The sequence below is a fragment of the Myodes glareolus genome, chromosome 8, assembly GCF_982192425.1.
Source record: "Myodes glareolus chromosome 8, mMyoGla1.1, whole genome shotgun sequence".
Taxonomy (NCBI): domain Eukaryota; kingdom Metazoa; phylum Chordata; class Mammalia; order Rodentia; family Cricetidae; genus Myodes; species Myodes glareolus.
In genome coordinates this window covers 107,838,697-107,856,905 of record NC_142033.1, presented here as the reverse complement: position 1 = coordinate 107,856,905, position 18,209 = coordinate 107,838,697, and the positions used below count along the sequence as shown (strand labels likewise).

Below are 18,209 nucleotides of genomic sequence, written 5' to 3'. Positions count from 1 at the left end.
TGACCTAGGACTTGCTACGTAGACCAGGCTAGCCTCAGGACTCTTAGAATCCTCCGGTCTCCTCCTCAGTATTAAAATCCTGCGCTACCCACCAGGCTTTATCGGTCCATCCTATTGACTGCTGGGAGATCTTGAAAGTTGCCCAGGCCAGCCCTTTCTAGCCTTATCCTCCAGTTCTCTTCTGACTCACCCTGCCCCCATCTTCCCACCCGGCCTGGACCCCTTTCGGACTTATTAGAAAACTGGGGGAGATGTGGTCCAAGGTGCTCTGCAGGCGATGCTGGTCTGTCTAAGCCCCTAGGGAGGGTCCAGCCTGAGGTGACCGCTGGAGTTGCAAAGCTGAATTATTCCCGGACCCGTACCAGTCTCTGGGTAAATCGAGGCAGGTGGGAGGAGCTTCAGCCGTGGGCGTGGAAAGTGCCCTCAGTGAATTCCGGGAGACACGAGTAACCCCGCCCCCTGTGGCCCCGGCAGATCCAGAAGGGCGTGGCACCCCAGTGCTTGAGGAAGGGTTCCGTGACTCCGTCCGTCCCGTGGCCGAGGTTCCGGGTCCCCACCCCACCCCCGTCGGGCTCATGTGACCGCCCACCTTCTTGGTTGGTGTCACTGCCTGGCGTGGGGCTACCACTTCCCCTATGGGGGACCTCCTGGGTTTCCCTTTAGAAGGCAATTTATTGATATAAAACGCGAATCCAGACTACTTGGGTATTGAAAGACATTTTTATCTATATTTTTGAGGCAGAGTGTCACTATGTAGCCCTGGCTGTCCTGAAACTCGCTCTGTAGAGGAGACTGGCCTAGAACTCACAGAGATCCGTCTGCATCTGCCTCCCAAGTGCTGGGTGGCAGATGCAGGTGAACTGTACTTTTAAAGATGTGTTTGAGACGGGGGAGGGGTCGATGCTTTGATGTAAAAAACAAAATAAATATATTAGGACAACCTGTAAAAAATATTGATAACAGTAATAACAATGAATGAAAAATATCCTAAAGTAAGGACCCAAATATTTGGAGGCTGACATTCCATGTGGTCCATCAAAAGGGGTGCAGAAGAGGAAACTGAGGCCTGGAGTACACTCTTACTCCGCCCCCTCCCGTGAGTTGCGGACCCACAGCCGGGTTGTCGGGTGGCGTGGTGGAGCCCAAACCCAGCAGGCCTGGTGAACCGGGATGTCGCTTGTCCCCTCCTCTCCCTTCCCCTCCCTCTCCGGACCTCTCCCACGACCGGAGAGGAAGTGGGAGAGAAAAAGACACGGGGGTGAAAAAGGAAAACAAGAAATAAAGCTGGGTTGGATTCGCGCTTCCCGACTCCCCACCTCCGTCCTGCTCCGGGATTGCGCGACGCTCCGGCGAGGGTCCGGGTCCACGCCCCACCTCAGCCGGGCCAGCCAGCCGGCTGCGGGGAAAATTACAAGGCCTGGAAAACAACCGTCCTTCCCCGCCCCTCGCCAACCCCTTCCCCGCGCTACGCCCCTGGCACAGCCGGGTGGAGGCGACTGTTTTATGTAATCGCGGGGCGGCAGGTTTGCTGGCTGGCTGCAACGGTGAGGGAGGGACCCCCGAGCTGAGCTGCCACCTCGGGGCCCTGCAAGCCTAACCCTGGGGGATCCCTAGCACGGCTTTGGGTAAACTGAGGCCCAGATGGGGGTAGATGGAGACCCGACTCTCTTAAACAACCTAGCCATACTTGCAAACAGCTCCCCCTCCTCTGGATTCGTCGCAGTTTGGGTAAACTGAGGCTTATGGTGGGGGTTGGGGGACCCGGAGCTCAGATGCAGGCTCCTGATGCTTGCAAATATCCTCCTTCTTCCTCTCCTGGGCTGCTTGTACTTCTTGGGTAAACTGAGGCTCAGGGTGAAGGCACGGAAAGCCGAGAGTCCGAGGCAACTTCGCCGTCTTTGCAACAACCCCATCCTTCTCCCTCCAGTCCCTTGCAACACTTGGGGAAACTGAGGCCCAAGGAGGGCGATGAGGAATCGTGCCGTCGCCCTGGTGGCCCAGGAGAGAGGTGTGGCGGTAGAGGACCGTCACTTCCTCGCCTTCCCCTCAGCTCCCGGGTCCAGCGCGCCCCCCACGCTCCAGCAGTGGGTCCTCCGGGTGCGCACCGCGCTCCCGCCCCCGCTGCCAACCCGCCCCACCCTGCCCCGGGCGTCGGGGGCACAGCTCGCGCCCCCTGCACCCCGCCCTGCGCGCACAGGCTGGGGCTGTTTATCTGCGGCCCCCACCCCTTACACCCGAGGGGCCCCTCTTGCCCGCCCCCAGCACCCCGGGGTGCTCCGGGCCGTAGATAAGCCAGCAGGCTGGCACGGCGCCGCGCGCGGGGCGGAGAGGTCACGGGCTTGCCAGGGGAGGGGCCGATGGGTCGGGGCTGCGCCCCCCGCCCGCTCGGCACCCCCAAATCCCTAATCGCAGCCGGATCTGCTCTCGCGGCGCAGCCCCGCGGGACGTGGCAAGAGCCGACCTGCAGAGCCTGTTCTGGCCGCGGCGGCCGGGGGGGCGGGCTGGGCGTGGGGGTGCCGGCGCTGCGGCACCTTTAAGACGAGGGAGGACCCCTCTTGCCCTCGGACAAACCAGGAAGGGAGTCGCGAGCATCATACGGGGCTTTGCGTACTGTACGGCTACTGTAGGGGCAGTGACGCCGCCGCCCGCCCGAGCGAGGTCCGCGCCGCGGGCAGCCCCGATCGCGCGTCCTCCGGGCCCGGGTCCCCGCGAGGTAAGCCGTCCGGTCTGAAGGGGACCCCTCTCAGGGAGAGGTGGGTTTTGTTTTTGTTTGTTTCTTTCTTTCTATTTTTTTTTTTAATTTCCTTGCAGGGTGGGGACGCGGCCGGGGGCGCAGTGCGCACCCGGAGTGCCCGAAGAGAGCGGAGACGGGCTGGATGAGGGATCTGGGGCGCCTCCGCAGCTCCGGGGTTCTAGAAACCAGGGGGTGTCCGGCTACAGCCGGAGGCTAGTGACGGGGGGCTCCGCCCGGGTCCCTCCGGGGCGAAGGGCACGAGCCTGCGCTCGCTCCCCTCCTCCCGACTCGGGCTGCCCAGCCTCGGGGCTCCCGGCGCGCGGGGTGCGGGGGAGGGGAGCCGGGCCGCACCGCGGGCGGAGGTGGGGGCAGAGGGGCGCGTCGCGTGCTAAGTTTGCAGTAGGGCCCGGGGCGCGCGCCGTTCCCCTTTCCGAGTGGTCGTGGGCAGGCCAGGGTGGGGGGTGCTATCCGGGACTGCGCGCAGACGTTGGAGTTGGACGCAGGATGGAGCTCCATGGGGGAGGGGGGAGCGGGCTGAAAAAACAGGGAGGGGGGCTTTGCAGAAAGAAAAAAAAAGCGAGAGGCGAGGGGGGGAAGGGGTGGGGTGTCCGGGGGGCGGGTGCGGCCTCTCTCGGTTCTCCTGGGCGCTGTAGTTCTTTCTCTTACCTTCAGGGCTTGGCTTCTCGTAAGGTGGTCAGGGAGTTTGGACTACAAATCCCAGAATGCCCCGCGGTGCCACCGGCCAGGGAGGGGCGTTGCAGAGGAGGGGCGGTGAGCGGCGGACCAGAGGGCCAATGGAAGGGAGAAGTCGTCCGGCGCGGCGCAGTATGAGGGTGGACCCCGCGTTGAGGGGCGGGGTCTTGCGGGAGGGGCGGAGCTTCCGTGGCTCCCTCGCCGGGGGCCGGTGGCGGTCCCGGCTTCCGGCTGCCGCCCCTCCCCTCCTGTTGTGTAACCGTCCCTAGGCCCCCCCCTTCGTTTCGCTATTTTATTTTTTTTCCCGTTTCCGTTTAGTTCCGGACGCTCCGGGACGAGGAGAAAGGTTCCTCCGCAAGACGAGACGTTCCCTCCCAGGGGGAGGGTGTGGTGTCGGGGCCTCGGGTCTTCAGGCGAGGCCGGGGATGCGCGGCCTGGCGCGGGCCGGGCCGGGCGCGGGGGAGGTGACGGGCGGACCCAGATCCGGGGTAATTTGCATCGCCCTCCCCCCAGCCCGGGTGGGGATTGGCCGGGCGGCGGCGGAGGGTGGCGCGGGGCCGGGCTCAGCGTCGCCCGCCGGGGCTCGGAGCCGCCAGCCCGCCGCAGCCATCGTCACGGTCGCCGGGGCCCTCGCGCCGCCCGGGAAGGAGGTAGGAGCCGCGCGGCCTCGGGGCCGCCGTCCCGTCCCTTCCTTCCTCCCTTCCTCCTCCTCCTCGTCGCCATCGCCACCACGTGCGCCCCCGCCGCCGTCCCCACCTGGGCCTGGCACCCAAGGGTGCTTCTTTAGTGGCGGAAGTGAGAGAGGGAGACAGATGGCTTCCCCGGTTCCCTTCTCTCTTTTCCCTCTCTTTCCAAGCAGATCCACTTAGCTCAGCACCCGTGAATCACTGAGCCCAGCACCCATGGGTGACAGACTTGGCGGAAACCCTGTGTCTCCCCCCCCCCTTGCCACAGCTGCTTCCCCCGGCGAGGGTGTCTCCGGCCTCCGATGTCAGCAAGCCAACCCCCCCCACCTTCCCCCAAGCCCGGGCCCAGGGCGTCACCCTGAGTGGCCGCTCCCACGCTGAGGAGGGGGGAGCCCCCCCAGGCACCAAGCTGATTACTTGCAATTGGCAGGACTGTGGTGGGAGAGGTCCCCAGGCCCTCCCTCCCTCCCTCGGCTCCGGCTAGGCCCTAGGTTGCAAGAGGGTTCTCTGAGCCTGGGGACGTCTGCTCATCCCAGGGTCACCTCCCCACCCCACACCTTTCCCGGAGGGACTCCAGTGGCTCCCCCAGCTAGGCCCTGGCACCTCTCCGGGGCTGGGCTCGGGGCTCTGTTTACCGGCAGGCATCGCTGTGGAGACGGCCTGGGGGAGGGAGGGAGGGGACAGCCTGGGCTGGAAGACAGGCAGGAAACAGGATCCAACCGGGACACTGAAATTTTAATTTGCCGGTCACTTTGGGGGTGGGGGTATTTATTATTTAGTTGAAATTGGCCGTGGCTGAGGCCAGGCAGCTCTCGGTTCAGGAAGGGGAGCCATACACCTAGGGTCTCAGGCGTTTGGGGACACTGAGGCCAGAGAGGCAGAGTCCTGTGTGGCCTGGTATGGGGACGGTTTCTGGGCAGGAGTGCCTCGTCCTTGGTGGCTTTTGGGTGCATTCTGTTCTTTTCCTTGAGGCTGTGTGACCTGTAACTCAGTCCTTGTCACATAGAAGGAAACCCAGGCTTGGAGTGAGGAGGGCTCTGGTAAGCTGGGTCTTCGAGACCAGAGGGACAGAGGGACGTGGGAGGCACAGGGGGTAGACTCAAGGTCATGTCCCTGGTGGTCCTCCCCCTGGGTGTAGGGGTCTTCCCAAAAGTCCCCTAGTGTTCCAGAGGATTCTTTTCCAAGAGATTGGGAGGCTGGTGTCAGGGACTGGATGCCGAAACTAACACCTGTCACGCCTAGGGATCCTGCCTACAATGACATTGAGCCCAGAGAGGGACCGTGAGACTCCAAGGTCACACAGCTGGAACCCTCGTCTGTCCCCTGGGGACTGGGCACACGGTGGGCAGTGGGCTTCAGGTCCACAGTGCCACAGTTGCACCCCTGGTCCCCAAAACTGCTCGTCCCCAGGGCCTGACGTGAGGAGGGCCACTCTTGTCTCAGATCCTTCGGGTTGGGTTTCCCCGGGGTCTGCTTGGGGCACCCCAAGGTCTCTGCCACCTGAGCCACCCTGGCCTTCCCCCATCACAGGCCCTGCAGGGAGCCAGGAGGGCAAGCTGAGGCAGGGTCTGCTGCCCACCAAGAGGGGCCACATTCCCGCTCTGCCTCAGTTTCCCTGACTGTGTCCTCTTCCCAGCTTCCCACCGCCAACCTGAGCAGGTTTGGAGGGACTGGTGGGTGGGAGCGGCCCTGCCGTCCTGAGCCGGCAGGGGGACCCTAGTCCTGCCAGCCCCCCAGGGTGTTGTTGCCCTGTAGCTTGTGAGGCCAGGGCCCCTGTGCCCTGAGCTCCCTGGGGGCTGTGTCGGGGGAGGGGAGAGGCACCCTGGGAAGAACGAGTTAGGCAAGACCAGCCAGGTTCAAATTCCAGCTGGCTCTGTGGCCCTGGGCCTGTGGCCTCCCCTCTCTGATCTAGTCCCCCTGTGTGTTGAGGGAGGGGGCCTCGGTTCCAGACCCCCTCCCAGCAGTGTCCCCTGTCCTCAGGTGGGATGAGGGTGGTCAGCCCTCTCCTCCAGCACAGTCACAGGGTCCAGCCTCCTTTCACGTCCACCCTGTGGGATCTGGAGTGTGGCCTGAGGCCCGTCCCCTCCATCTGTCCCCTCAGCAGGCTGGGGTTGGGCCACTCAGTGGCCCTCCCCACCCACACCTTTCTGGTTTGACGGGAAATAGGCCGGGCCCACCTTGAGCCAGTAGAGTCTGAGGAGGGAGGTGGCGGGTTCTGCAGGCCCGTGGGCCAGCCAGGGACCTTCTGGGGAGCACTTGCAGGTGGCTACAGGTGACAGAAGAGTCTTGCCAGGTCCCTCAGACTTGCTTTCGGACGGCATCCTGGATAACAGGTGCAGCTAAGCTCGGTTCTGCCCGTTCAGGGTCCTTTCGGTCTGTCTTGGTTGCCCCCAGCAGCAGGAGCCTCACCCTCCACGCCGGGGAAGGTCTTAGTTTCCACTTGTGGCTCTCCGGGATGAGTGGCACTGGGAGCGTGGGAACAGGGTGGGCCTGGGCCCCACCCTGGAGCTGGGCTCCCCACAGGCCTGCCTGTCCCCGCCCCCACACTCACACACTTCCCACTGGGCCGGCTGCCTTCCTGCCTCTGGCCCTTTAAGGCCCCTGGGCAGGAAGCCCCTCCCCATTATGGCAATAAATGCACAGTAAATGGCGGGGCCTGAGTGAATCCTGCCGGCCCTCTGTTGCTACTTAGCCGGGTTGGGCGGGGGGCCACCCATGCGCCCCCAATGAATTCCTGTCCATTTAGACCAGGCCAGGCGGGCATTGGCATCAGGTCAGGGAACTGTAACCCGTGGGGACCAACCCTTGCAACACAGGCTGGGGAGGGGGCCGCGGGGCAGGGGCCTGGCGGGCTGTACCTGCTGCCAGGCCTGCTGTGTGACCTTGGGGTGGCTGCCCACCCTTTCTGGGCCTAGTGAAGGCAACAGTGGGAAGCCCCATAGCCCCAAGGGGTTGATGGGCACACCTGAGCAAATGTGCGGTGCGTGACCTCAGGCCAGAGTCCCCAAGGAAACTGAGGCCCAGAGGGGCGTGGCCTCCAGCAGGAGCTCACGCAGGAACCCTGGCAACCTGGGGTGGAGTCTGACCCCTCATGTGGCCTGGCCCTGCCTCAGGAATGTGGAGTAAGGTGGTGGGTGGCAAGTTTTCCCGCCCGGCCCCTTCCCAGAAACCCCCTTTTTCTTCCTGAGGATGGGACCTGGAGGCCAGTCCTAGCCTTCACCTGTGTGACTTTGGAAAGACCCCAGACTTAGGCTCCCACCCCTCCCCCACCTCCAGCACCGCTCAGACCCTAGCCTAAGTACCCTTCCTCAGCCCCTGGGACCCTCGTGGTTGCTGTGTGACCTTGGCTATCTGCTCACCTCTCTGTGCCTGTCTTGGTCCAAACTGTTGGAGGAAAGCTGGGAAGGGCAGGTAGTCTGAAAAGTCCTGCAGCAAGTAATCCTAGGTTAGAGGAGAGGTGGGACCAGCAGCTATCCCCTGATACTGGGTGTGTCAGCCTGCCAGGTGGGTGGAGCAGGGTGTGGGCCTGGGTCTTTGGTTCATCTGACCTTTTGTTTGACCCTACTGTCTGGTTGGCCTCAGGAGAGGGTGCCCCACCTCTTCAACCCAGAAGGGGCCTGCCAGGGCCTGCCCCTTGCCCGGCCGCCGACTCAGCACTGAAGAGCCCCAGAAATCCCACGGAGGCAGGCACAGGCAGGAACTCCTGTGTGGGGACCCCAGTCATTGTTGGGAAGGTCTCCAGAGGAGGGACGTAGGCCTGGAGCTGGGTGCCTCAGTTTCGTCATGGTTGACCGGTGTGCTTTACGGGGAGCTATGGCTGTTCTCGGGGCTGCTCCTCACCTGAGGCCTCCAGAGGCCCAGGGCGTGGCGAGGCAGGTGTCTGCTGGGGCCCTGGGACCTAGGAGCTCTGAGGAGGACCAGCCTTCCTGCTGATCTCTCTGAGCTGCCCAGCGCTCCCTGGGCACCCTGTCGCCTTTGTGGGGGGTGGATATGATACAGGGACTGGCTTCTGTGGCCCCAGGTCTCCAGGCCTGGCCCAGCCACGACCCACAGGCTGGAGCCTGGGCGCCTTCGCACTTAAAATAGGGCTCGGCAGCCCCTGGCCCTGGAGCTCAGCGCCTGGTGGGAAGCCAGGGTGACCGTGCCCAAGACAGCAGCCAGGCTGACTCATTTGGACTTTTTCAGGCCCTGGGGGCCCCTGGAGGGACACTTTTGAGCCATCTCCCGAGGGATCTGGGTCACCCTGGCTGGGGGACATCTTTGGGGTCACATGCCCCCTTCCTCTCCGTGGCTGGAGGGGACAGGCTTGTCTTGTCTGCCCACATTCTCGCCAAGACCCAGAGCCAGGCAGCAGATGGTGGGAGGGGTGGAAACCACCAATGGGGGCTCCTCTGCCCCCAGTCCCTACAGTCACATCTGAGTGGTCCCTCCCCTGTCCAGGGTATGTGTGTGGAGGAGAGGGTGGGCTGTGGCCGAGGGGCACAAAGGAGCCTGTGTCACCAGCCACACTTGTGAGGAAAGACCCACCATGGACGGTGCCTCCCTGTTGAACCTCTGGGTGAGCGCCAGGCCAGGCATGGGACAGGAGGGGCCCAGAGGCCTCAGGAAACTGAAGTTGGTGCAGCTTAGGCCCTGTCTCTTCTAAGGACAGTATTCAGTGGCCCCTGGCCCTACAATGGCAGACAGGGGGCTCTTGAGGAATGTGGGCCTTGTTGGGTGGCGAAGGGCAGCCTGGTTCCCTGGAGAGGGCGGAGGGTGGGGACAAGCGCCAGAGGGTTGCACAAGGCCGTGGGCAGATGAGTCACAGCTGGGGGGGGCAGAGACGAGGAGGGGTGGGGACGGGTGGGACAGCCTGATACCCCTCTGCCAGGTTCCTCCAGGAGTGGCTGCCCATTTGTCAGATGGGGAAACTGAGGCCTGGCACATGCTGAGCGCCATTCTGGGGATCAACCAAGACAGGAGGCCCTGTCCTGTGTGGGGGCGTGGCCTGATTGGCAGTTTGGTTTTCCCTGTTACTCACCGGCCTGGCCTGGGGCCAGGGCAGGAAGGGGGCACCCCGAGTGTACAGATCCTGGGTAGGCCTGGTTTCACTGTGGGGTCGTGGACTGGTGGCCTCCTTCTACAGGACCCGGGTCTGGTCTGCAGGCACAGGGGGTCCAGCCATTCTCTGGCGACGCTTTCATCTCCCCTGGAGTCCCCTCAGCTGACAGCCTCCTCTCCCTCTCCCTGCAGGTGTCGGCGGGGAAGATGGCTGGCGGCGTGGACGGCCCCATCGGGATCCCGTTCCCGGACCACAGCAGCGACATCCTGAGTGGCCTGAATGAGCAGCGGACGCAGGGGCTGCTGTGCGACGTGGTGATCCTGGTGGAGGGCCGCGAGTTCCCCACGCACCGCTCGGTGCTGGCGGCCTGCAGCCAGTACTTCAAGAAGCTGTTCACATCGGGCGCCGTCGTGGACCAGCAGAACGTGTACGAGATCGACTTTGTGAGCGCCGAGGCGCTAACGGCGCTCATGGACTTTGCCTACACCGCCACGCTCACGGTTAGCACGGCCAATGTGGGTGACATCCTGAGCGCCGCCCGGCTGCTGGAGATCCCGGCCGTGAGCCACGTGTGCGCAGACCTGCTGGAGCGCCAGATCCTGGCAGCCGACGACGCAGGCGATGCGGGCCAGCCCGACGGGGCGGGCCCCACGGACCAGCGCAACCTGCTGCGCGCCAAGGAGTACCTGGAGTTCTTCCGCAGCAACCCCATGAACAGCCTGCCCCCCACCGCCTTCCCGTGGCCTGGCTTCGGCGCCCCCGAAGACGACCTCGACGCAACCAAGGACGCTGTGGCTGCTGCTGTGGCCGCCGTGGCCGCAGGCGACTGCAACGGCTTGGACTTCTACGGACCGGGGCCCCCGGCCGAGCGGCCATCCGCGGGCGATGGGGACGAGGGCGACAGCACCCCAGGGCTGTGGCCTGAGCGGGACGAGGACACCCCGGCCGGGGGACTCTTCCCGCCACCCGCAGCCCCGCCGGCCGCCACACAGAACGGCCACTACGGCCGCGCCGGCGCCGGAGAGGAGGAGGCAGCATCGTTGTCCGAGGCAGCCCCCGAGCCTGGCGACTCCCCAGGCTTCCTGTCTGGCGCAGCCGAGGGCGAGGATGGCGACGCGGCCGATGTGGACGGGCTGGCGGCCAGCACGCTGCTACAGCAGATGATGTCATCGGTGGGCCGGGGGGACAGTGATGAGGAGTCCCGTGCAGACGACAAGGGTGTCATGGACTACTACCTGAAGTACTTCAGCGGCGCTCACGATGGCGATGTGTACCCGGCCTGGTCACAGAAGGGCGAGAAGAAGATCCGGGCCAAGGCCTTCCAGAAGTGTCCCATCTGCGAGAAGGTGATCCAGGGTGCAGGCAAGCTGCCCCGCCACATCCGCACGCACACGGGTGAGAAGCCCTACGAGTGCAACATCTGCAAAGTTCGCTTCACCAGGTGAGAGTGCGGGACAGGAGCGGGGCGGGGGCTCGGCTCCCAGGTCCTCCCAGCGTGGACCACCGCTGGCTCCAGAGAGAGAGGCCACCTGTTGTTCTGGTTGTTCACTGGTCCCCATCAGCCTCCATGATATTTTCTCTGATTTTTTGTTTGTTTTTGTTTTATTCTTCAAGACAGGGTTTCTCTGTAGCTTTGGAGCCTGTCCTAGAACTAGCTCTTGTAGACCAGGCTGGCCTCGAACTCAGAGTGCTGGGATTAGAGGTGTAGGCCACCACCACCTGGCCTGTTTCCTCTTTTTGAGACCCAGGCTCACTGTGCAGATTAGGCGGGCCAGGAACTGGCAGAGACCCTCCTTGCTCTGCCGCAGGAGTGCGGAGCAGGAAGTGTGCCACCACACTGGGCTCCTCAGCCAGCCTTTGTTAGGCGCCTTCCAGGTGCAGGAATGCTGTTGTGCCCAGATGGGCCAGAGTCCCAGAAGGCCACCAGCCAGTTGAGCAAGGGAGGCTCTCTCAAGCAGAGGCCAACTGTGCAAAGACCCTGGGGCCTGCTGTTACCTGGAGAGTCTGGGTCCAGGCCTTAAGGTATGGAAAGATCTGGGAAGGAGTCAGGGAGAGTTCAAGGGCAGGCCAGGGGCTGTTTGTGATTGGGTTTGAGCAGTCCAGAGGTAGTTCCTGAGCTGTGTGGACCTAGGGCAGACTAGACCTGTGTGTGGCGGGCAGGGGTGCAGCCAGGCCCAGTGACTCAGCTGTTACCCCCTGCCCTGGGGTTCCCCCAGCCACGCCTACCAGGCCTGAAGAAAGAAGCCATTGTCCTAACTTCCTGGCCCCACCCGACCCCCTCCCCAGAACCCCGGCCCCCTCCTCAGAGGGCAGGGGAGGAGGGTGCGGCAGGGCTCCAGTGCCAGGAGTGCCAGGTGGGGACAAAGAGCACCAGGGAGGCTGCTGCTCTGGTGGGCGGGGCCAGCGGTGGGGAATCTCCTCCCCCGGGGCGTGGCCTGGGGACCGTGGGCCCCTCCTTCAGACTAGGCTCTGAGGGATCAGCATGGTGAGCTCCTGGGCCCTGCAGCTGCCACCCAGCCCTGTCCCTTCCCACCAGGTGTGCACCTGGGCTCCACCCAGGCTTGGGGTTGGTTCCTTCTTCCCCAGAGAGGGTGCCTAGTGAGGCCTTTTCTCCCATGGCCTGCCTACTTACCCCTTCTCCGGGGCCTTCCCCGCCCCCACCCCCTAACCGCCCCCTCCAGGCCTGGAGCCCAGGGGCCCCTGTGACTCACAGTGAGCGTTGAGTAAGCCGGGCCTGTGGCAGCCGGGGCTATAATTACCCAGGCCGGGGCTTGGGGTGATGAAACCGGGGCTGCCTCCCACCCCCTCTCTGCCTCTGTGTGGCCCCTGTCCTGCTTTGCAACCCCAGGCCATGCAGTTCCCCCTCTGAGCCTTCTAGGGAACTCTCCCATACACATCTAGAAAATCTTTAACCACTGGTGTGCCAGGTGGGGGGGGGCTGTGCAAGGGGACAGCCGAAAAAACCCCCAATAGTTGGTGTGGATCTTGGGAGGAAAGTACAGAGGGTGGGGCGGGGTTCACCTCCTTCATGTTCTCTTGGTACAACTGAGGCAGAGACAAAGGGTCTGGTGCAGAGGACCGGTGGCCATGTCCTTTATAGCAGTAGGGAGTCATGGAGGGCTCAGGGATGGCAGCCTGGGCTGTGCCAGAGACGGAGCCCAAGCAGGAGCTCGGTCCCCAGGGTTTGGCAAAGGCAGAGGGGCATGCAGAGTGGACCTTAGGGCCTGAATAGGGGTTATTACTCCTCGTGATCAAAGACACCGTCTGGGTTGCTGGAAGATTACATGGGGAGTCTATGCCTCAGAACAGGACAGACAGAGCTAAGAAATGTCACACAAGCCAGGTCCGGTTTCAGCAAGTGAAGGGGTCGGAGAAAGTAACTAACTCAGTAAGTGCAGCCCAGGCTCTGCCCACCTTTGTCGTCTGGGGCCCAGCGCTCGGGCTGTGTCTCAGGTACAGGGGCATGGACATTTGCTCCCCAGCCACAGAAGGGAAGCCAGCCAAGATGCAAGTGAAGTCTTGGGGTGTGGGGAGCTGTGGTGCAGGGTCACTCTGAGGGTCTAGTAGGCCCCATAGGGTGGCCTGGGGGCACTGCTTTCCTTCCGTGCATGTTTTTGAGATGTAGTACTTTTATTTGAGACAGGGTCTCTCAAGGTGTAGACCAGGCTGTGACAGAACTGACTGGCCCAGGATAGGCTCCAGCTCACTCAGAGCCCCCTGCTTCTGCCCCCTAGTGCTGGGATTAAAGACGAGTACCACCACTGCCCAGCCGTCATAAGAGGCTTTCTGGGCCAGAGCACCCATAGTCCTGGGCCTCTTCTCCCTGTGGCATTTTCAGGGCCTGACATCCAGCAGGTGCCAAGTGAGTCAGTACTGTTGCAAAGGGGCACACCTGTGCTCACCCACTTCAGGAAAGGGAGGGTGACTTGATTGAGCTTAGCAGTGTCCCAAGTGCGGGCTTTGGGTGGGGCTGGGGTCTCCAGGTGCCTGCTGACCGTGCCCCCACCCGCTTGCCCACAGGCAGGACAAGTTGAAGGTGCACATGCGGAAGCACACAGGCGAGAAGCCGTACCTGTGCCAGCAGTGCGGCGCGGCTTTCGCGCACAACTACGACCTGAAGAACCACATGCGGGTGCACACGGGGCTGCGGCCCTACCAGTGCGACAGCTGCTGCAAGACCTTCGTGCGCTCCGACCACCTGCACAGACACCTCAAGAAAGACGGCTGCAACGGGGTTCCCTCGCGCCGGGGCCGCAAGCCCCGCGTGCGGGGTGTGCCCCCCGATGTCCCTGCTGGGGCCTCTGTGCCCCCCGGGCTCCCTGACACCCCGCGCAATGGCCAGGAGAAGCACTTTAAGGACGAGGATGAGGACGAGGACGAGGCCAGCCCCGACGGCTCGGGCCGCCTGAATGTAGCAGGCAGCGGCGGCGGTGATGGTGCAGGTGGCCCTGCCGTGGCCGCTGCAGAGGGTAACTTTGCAACCTGACTTGCATTCAAAACAAACCAAAACCAAAACAAACTAAGAGAGAAGAGAGAAAAACCACACCCACCCTAGCACCACAGCTGTCTGTCCAGACGCTCCATCCACCCACGCGCGGACCTGTGTGCGTGTATATATCCATGGCCGTTGTGGGCACGCCTGCCTTTCACAGATTAGGACGTGGCCGCACCCGCTCCCGCGCCCCTCGCCCCTGTCCGCGTGGGGTCCCACCCCGTTGGCCTCCCTGCCTGCTCCTGGCTAAGGTGAGGGTGATGGGAACCCCCAGGACAGGCGCCCGGCTCCTTGCTGGTTGGTTTTAGGGGTCTCAGACAGACCTTAAATGCTTTCTGTCCACTGTGAGTGGACGTTAAAATTGTCCCCAGCTCCCCACCCTCCTTCCTCAGGGCACTTACTAAAGAGGGGGGTGTCCCCTCGGCCTCCCTGCTCCCGTCCCGCCTATGGCCTCGCACCTCTGCACACCCCCACCCTGGCCACCACTGACATACAAGTCTATTTATTCCCAAGCCTGGGTGGCCGGAGCTGGGATTTGGGGGGCCGCCGGGGTCCCGCCACCTTCTTTCACGGCACTTACACCTGGCGGGGTCCTCGGGGCCACTGCTCAGGGCGACCCCCCCGACCCTCCTGTCTCCGCTAGCCTGACCCCACCCCATGTTCAGAGATTGAAAATTTGTCTTCACCCTGCGCCCCACTTTTTAAAGCACTTTTTAGATCTATTTCCCCTTTTCCTCCTTAAAGACAGTTTATATAGAGATATATATAGAGAGATATATATAAAATATTCTTTTCCTCAGAGGAGCCGGCAGCAGGCAGCAGTTTTGGGGGGACATAGCCAAGATCAGAGGGAACCCCAGGGACTCAGGCAGGGACAGGGGAGGGGGCAAGAGAGGCCACAGCTTAATGCCACAAAACAGCAATAAAACCCCAGGATTTTACTAAATACGAAGGGAAAACAAAAACTTAAAAATCAGCTAAAGCGGTGACAGCCATGTGGGGATCTTGGCACTTTGTAACTGAACGGGTACTTTTCATTCTTAACTTAAGAAAATGTTTACAAGTTGCGCCCAGCTTCTATGAAAAATTGGAGAGAGAGCGAGAGAGAGAGCGAGAGAGAGAGCAAGCAGTGGAAAGTAACTAAGTCAATTTATTTTTGTATAAAATAAAGAAACCCAACCCATTGCTCCGGCAGAATCCACGTGTGTTCCCGAGGCTCAGGGCGGGGAGGCCAGGACGCCGCGGGAAGGGACCCAGGGTCCCCAAGTCTGCCAGGCCACCCTTCCCCAACCCAGCTGATTTTCTCTTGTCTCTGTTGGAGACCACAGGCCTGGGAGCCAGGGCCACTGTCCCCTTCGGCTCGCCAATTTGCCTCCCAGCTCAGGGATGTCCCCGAGAGAGAAAGAGAGAGGGCTGGTCCCTGGCCAGCCAGACCCCACGACTCCTGCCCGGCCCCCCTTCCTGTGTGTAGTACCTCCTAGGCACCCCCTTTTTACTCAAAGGCACTGACTGTAACCCAGGGGCCGGCACCTGACCCCCACGCCCCAAACTCCGGCTCCCCCCCAAAGGCCCGGTGTGACCGAGCCACAGGCCACGGACAGGGGCCGGGGTTGGGGACGATGCTGCCGGGTGCCGGCACGGGTGGAGGTGCCCCGTGTGTCTATTGACAAATGTCTTGTTCTTTGGCTTTAAAGGGAAGCTCGATAAGAAGGCCGCTTTCCAGTCTCTAACAGAGGTTTTCCTTCTCATCCCCTCCCCTCCCAAATGTCTCAGGATCCCCCCTTGGGGCCAGCAGAAGGGGCAGGCCCAGGGGCGGGGTGGTGCTGGCCTCCCTTGCACCCCACTACCATTGTGAGCTGTCCCGGGAACCGGGCTGTGGCCAAGCAGGGCCCAGCAGCCCCCATTGCTCCCCCCTCGCAATAAAACCAACCTTTAATCACATGTCATCCTGGCCAGTGGCCACCAGACTTGGGGCGGGTGGAGCCCTTGGGGACTGTGGTGGGGGGTGCCCCATAGCCCGCCAGCGACAACGCAAACCCCCTTGGGAATTGCACTAAACCCTTGCCCCCAGCTCCGCGCTCAGCTTCTGCCCACCCACACCCACCTTGCCTTAACCGCCAGCCCGTCCTGGGGGGCCGCAGCCACCGCATGGGCCCATTGCCGGGACAACCCCCAAGGCCCGCCCCCTGCTCCCCATATTGCAATCACATACTGTATATAGAATGTGGATCGATTTTTACAAATTTTTATTTAAATTAAGGCCGTGATAAAAGTTGCCAAAGAGAATTGTGGAATTCACTAGAGGTTTGAGCGGAGGGTGCTGTAGAGAGAGAGGTTTTTGTTTGGTTGTTTGGGGGTTTATTTGTGTGTGTGTGCTCTTTTTTTTTTTTTTTTCTTTTTTTTCTTTTTAAATGCCTGGTACCAACGACAAAAAGAAAAAATCGGAAAAAAGATAACAAATTTATTACTTCTATTATGGTGAATTCCCGTGTGTTTGAGTGAGAGAGAGAGAGAGAGAGAGAGGGCCCAGCCTGGGGGGTTCCGGGGACCCCAGGACTGGGGAGGGGACTGGCCTGCAGCTGTCCCCAGCCTGTGACCTGAGATAGGCCACGCCTGCTGAGTAGTTGCTGCTCTTTGCCTTCCTACCCCACTGGCCTTTTGAGATTAAGAAAAAAATAAAATAAAAAGGCAAAAAAATAATAAAAATGAAAAAAAAATCTATATATATCTACATATATATATAGAAACCAATGAATGTAGACAACAGACCTGGCCCAGCCATGGCCCCGCCAAGCTGGGCTCGAGTGGGCGGAACCAAAGCAGGTGCGCTGAGGGTCATTCAGGAGGACCCCTTCCTCCAGCGGCTACCACCCTGTCACCCTGTCTGAGCACAGCTGACCTTCCTCGGGTGCTCCCGTGGGTCCTCTGGGTGGGTGACCAGGGGATGCTTCTGTTGAGGCAGCGCAGGTAAGCCTCAGGCTGACTGTTCAGGGACTCCTGGGTGTGCAGAGTGCAAATGGGGATTGTAAAGGGGGACACAGGCTGAAAGGAAAAATAGAAAAAAACAAAAAAAGACAAAAACCGACAAAAAAATAAAAGAGAGCAAAATCCTATTTTTTGAGAAAGAAAGATATTTATATTTGCAGTTTTATTTTAAAAAGTTATTTAAGCTGAGGAAACAGCCTTCCCGGAGTTCGGGGTGGCTGGCACCGGACGGGTCAGGGGTCTTGGGGGGCTCCTCACCCCAGGAATGATTATCTCAGTTCAGAACTAGCTCGCACTAAATATTGACTTATATTGGTGGGGGGCACGGGGTTCAGGAAGACAGAGGGCCAGGGGAACCCCACCCCAGGTCCAGAATGAGGTGCCTTGGATTTTTTTGGGGCCCAGGCCTGGTGTATAGAGGTCCGGAGCACAGAACAGACATTCCACTGACTGGATGTAAAAATCTTTATAAAATAAAGTGGGGGAGGCAGAACGAAAACAAATCAACTGATTTAAAAAAAAATGCACTTTTTGGGGGTGGGGGGACAAGATTTAAAAGTAATAAAAAACATACAAACAAAAGATTATGAAAAATTCCGAAAAAATAGAACTCATTTTTCTTGTACATAAAAGAAAAACCCAACCACTAAATGCAGCCTGTTACGACGCCTCCTTGCCTGGTCTCTGTGTTCTGTCTTGTTTTTTTGGGGTGGGGTGGGGGAGAGTGCCTGGGAGACACCCAGTATCTGCTCAGTTTCACATGCCCTGTGGGTGGGGCCTGACAGAGGGACCAAGGGGGTCCCAGGGTGGGTGTTAGGTTTTTCCAGGCAAAGGTGGTGACCTATGGGCCACCTGGGCTGGTGACCTCAAAATCCTGGGTGTTTCAGGCCCTGGGTCGCCTGTGCCAGAACAATAGGAAGCCCCCAAGTTGCTGTCCCCAGCTGGTCTCCAGTGACCTTATCGGGCCTCGGGGGGCCGGAAACCTCAGCTGGCTGTGGACAACTTCCTGTCCCCAGGAGGAAGTGGGAACTGGGGCCCTATCATTAGGGAAAGGGGATGGGGTAGGCATGGGGTCCTCCCACGGGCTGTATCCAGAGCAGTGGAGCCGTGGATGGGTCCTGGGTGTTGGGAACCCACCAAGTCTGAGTTCTGCATCCTGGACGTACCTGCCCACCGAGTGACTGCCGCTTGTGTTGTGGGGCTGTCTGCCAGACTGCTCCAGGCCCTCCATTCCCAGGTCATATGAACCATGGATGCTCCTTGGGCTCTCCGGTCCACCAGCCTCATCCACTTGAGAGGTCACAGCACATGGGTCTCACTGAGCACAAAGTCTTCACTCCCTGCACTCTGGGTGTGTGTCTGAGCCTTGCTCCTGTTCAGTGTTTCTACACATTTTGTAGACAGAGTCTCACCCAGAGATCCGCCCATATTTAACCTTCTGAGGGGTTTCCTGGTGACATTATCTAACAAGCCCATCCAGCCTTTAGCTCAGGGGAGGACAGGCAGGTTACAAAGAAACAAACCACACACCACGACTGGCTACTCTTGGTTCTTTTTTTTTTTTAAATTTTATTTGCA

The 18,209-nt window shown here is 61.0% G+C and overlaps 1 protein-coding gene across 5 annotated transcripts; it reads left to right on the top strand.

Moving 5' to 3' along the window:
• Nucleotides 1–1,465: 1,465 nt before the first annotated feature.
• Zbtb7a (zinc finger and BTB domain containing 7A) lies at nt 1,466–17,297 on the top strand. Of its 5 annotated transcripts, none has more exons than XM_085692459.2 (3): nt 1,466–1,544; nt 9,346–10,595; nt 13,175–17,297. In XM_085692459.2, exons 2-3 carry the CDS (start codon nt 9,361–9,363, stop codon nt 13,638–13,640), a joined length of 1,701 nt encoding a protein of 566 aa, XP_085548585.2. In that variant the 5' UTR covers nt 1,466–1,544; nt 9,346–9,360; the 3' UTR covers nt 13,641–17,297. The 5 variants fall into 5 exon arrangements, with proteins under 5 accessions (XP_085548585.2, XP_085548583.2, XP_085548584.2 ...); XM_085692457.2 differs by lacking the exon at nt 1,466–1,544 and adding an exon at nt 2,533–2,713; XM_085692458.2 differs by lacking the exon at nt 1,466–1,544 and adding an exon at nt 2,533–2,753.
• Nucleotides 17,298–18,209: the final 912 nt, after the last annotated feature.

Coding starts and splice junctions, on each gene's coding strand:
- Zbtb7a (XM_085692456.2), top strand. CDS start 3,853: ATGCGCGGCCTGGCGCGGGCCGGGCCGGGCGCGGGGGAGGTGACGGGC. Junction 4,078..9,345: donor TCGCGCCGCCCGGGAAGGAG/GTAGGAGCCGCG, acceptor CTCTCCCTGCAG/GTGTCGGCGGGGAAGATGGC. Junction 10,596..13,174: donor TGCAAAGTTCGCTTCACCAG/GTGAGAGTGCGG, acceptor GCTTGCCCACAG/GCAGGACAAGTTGAAGGTGC.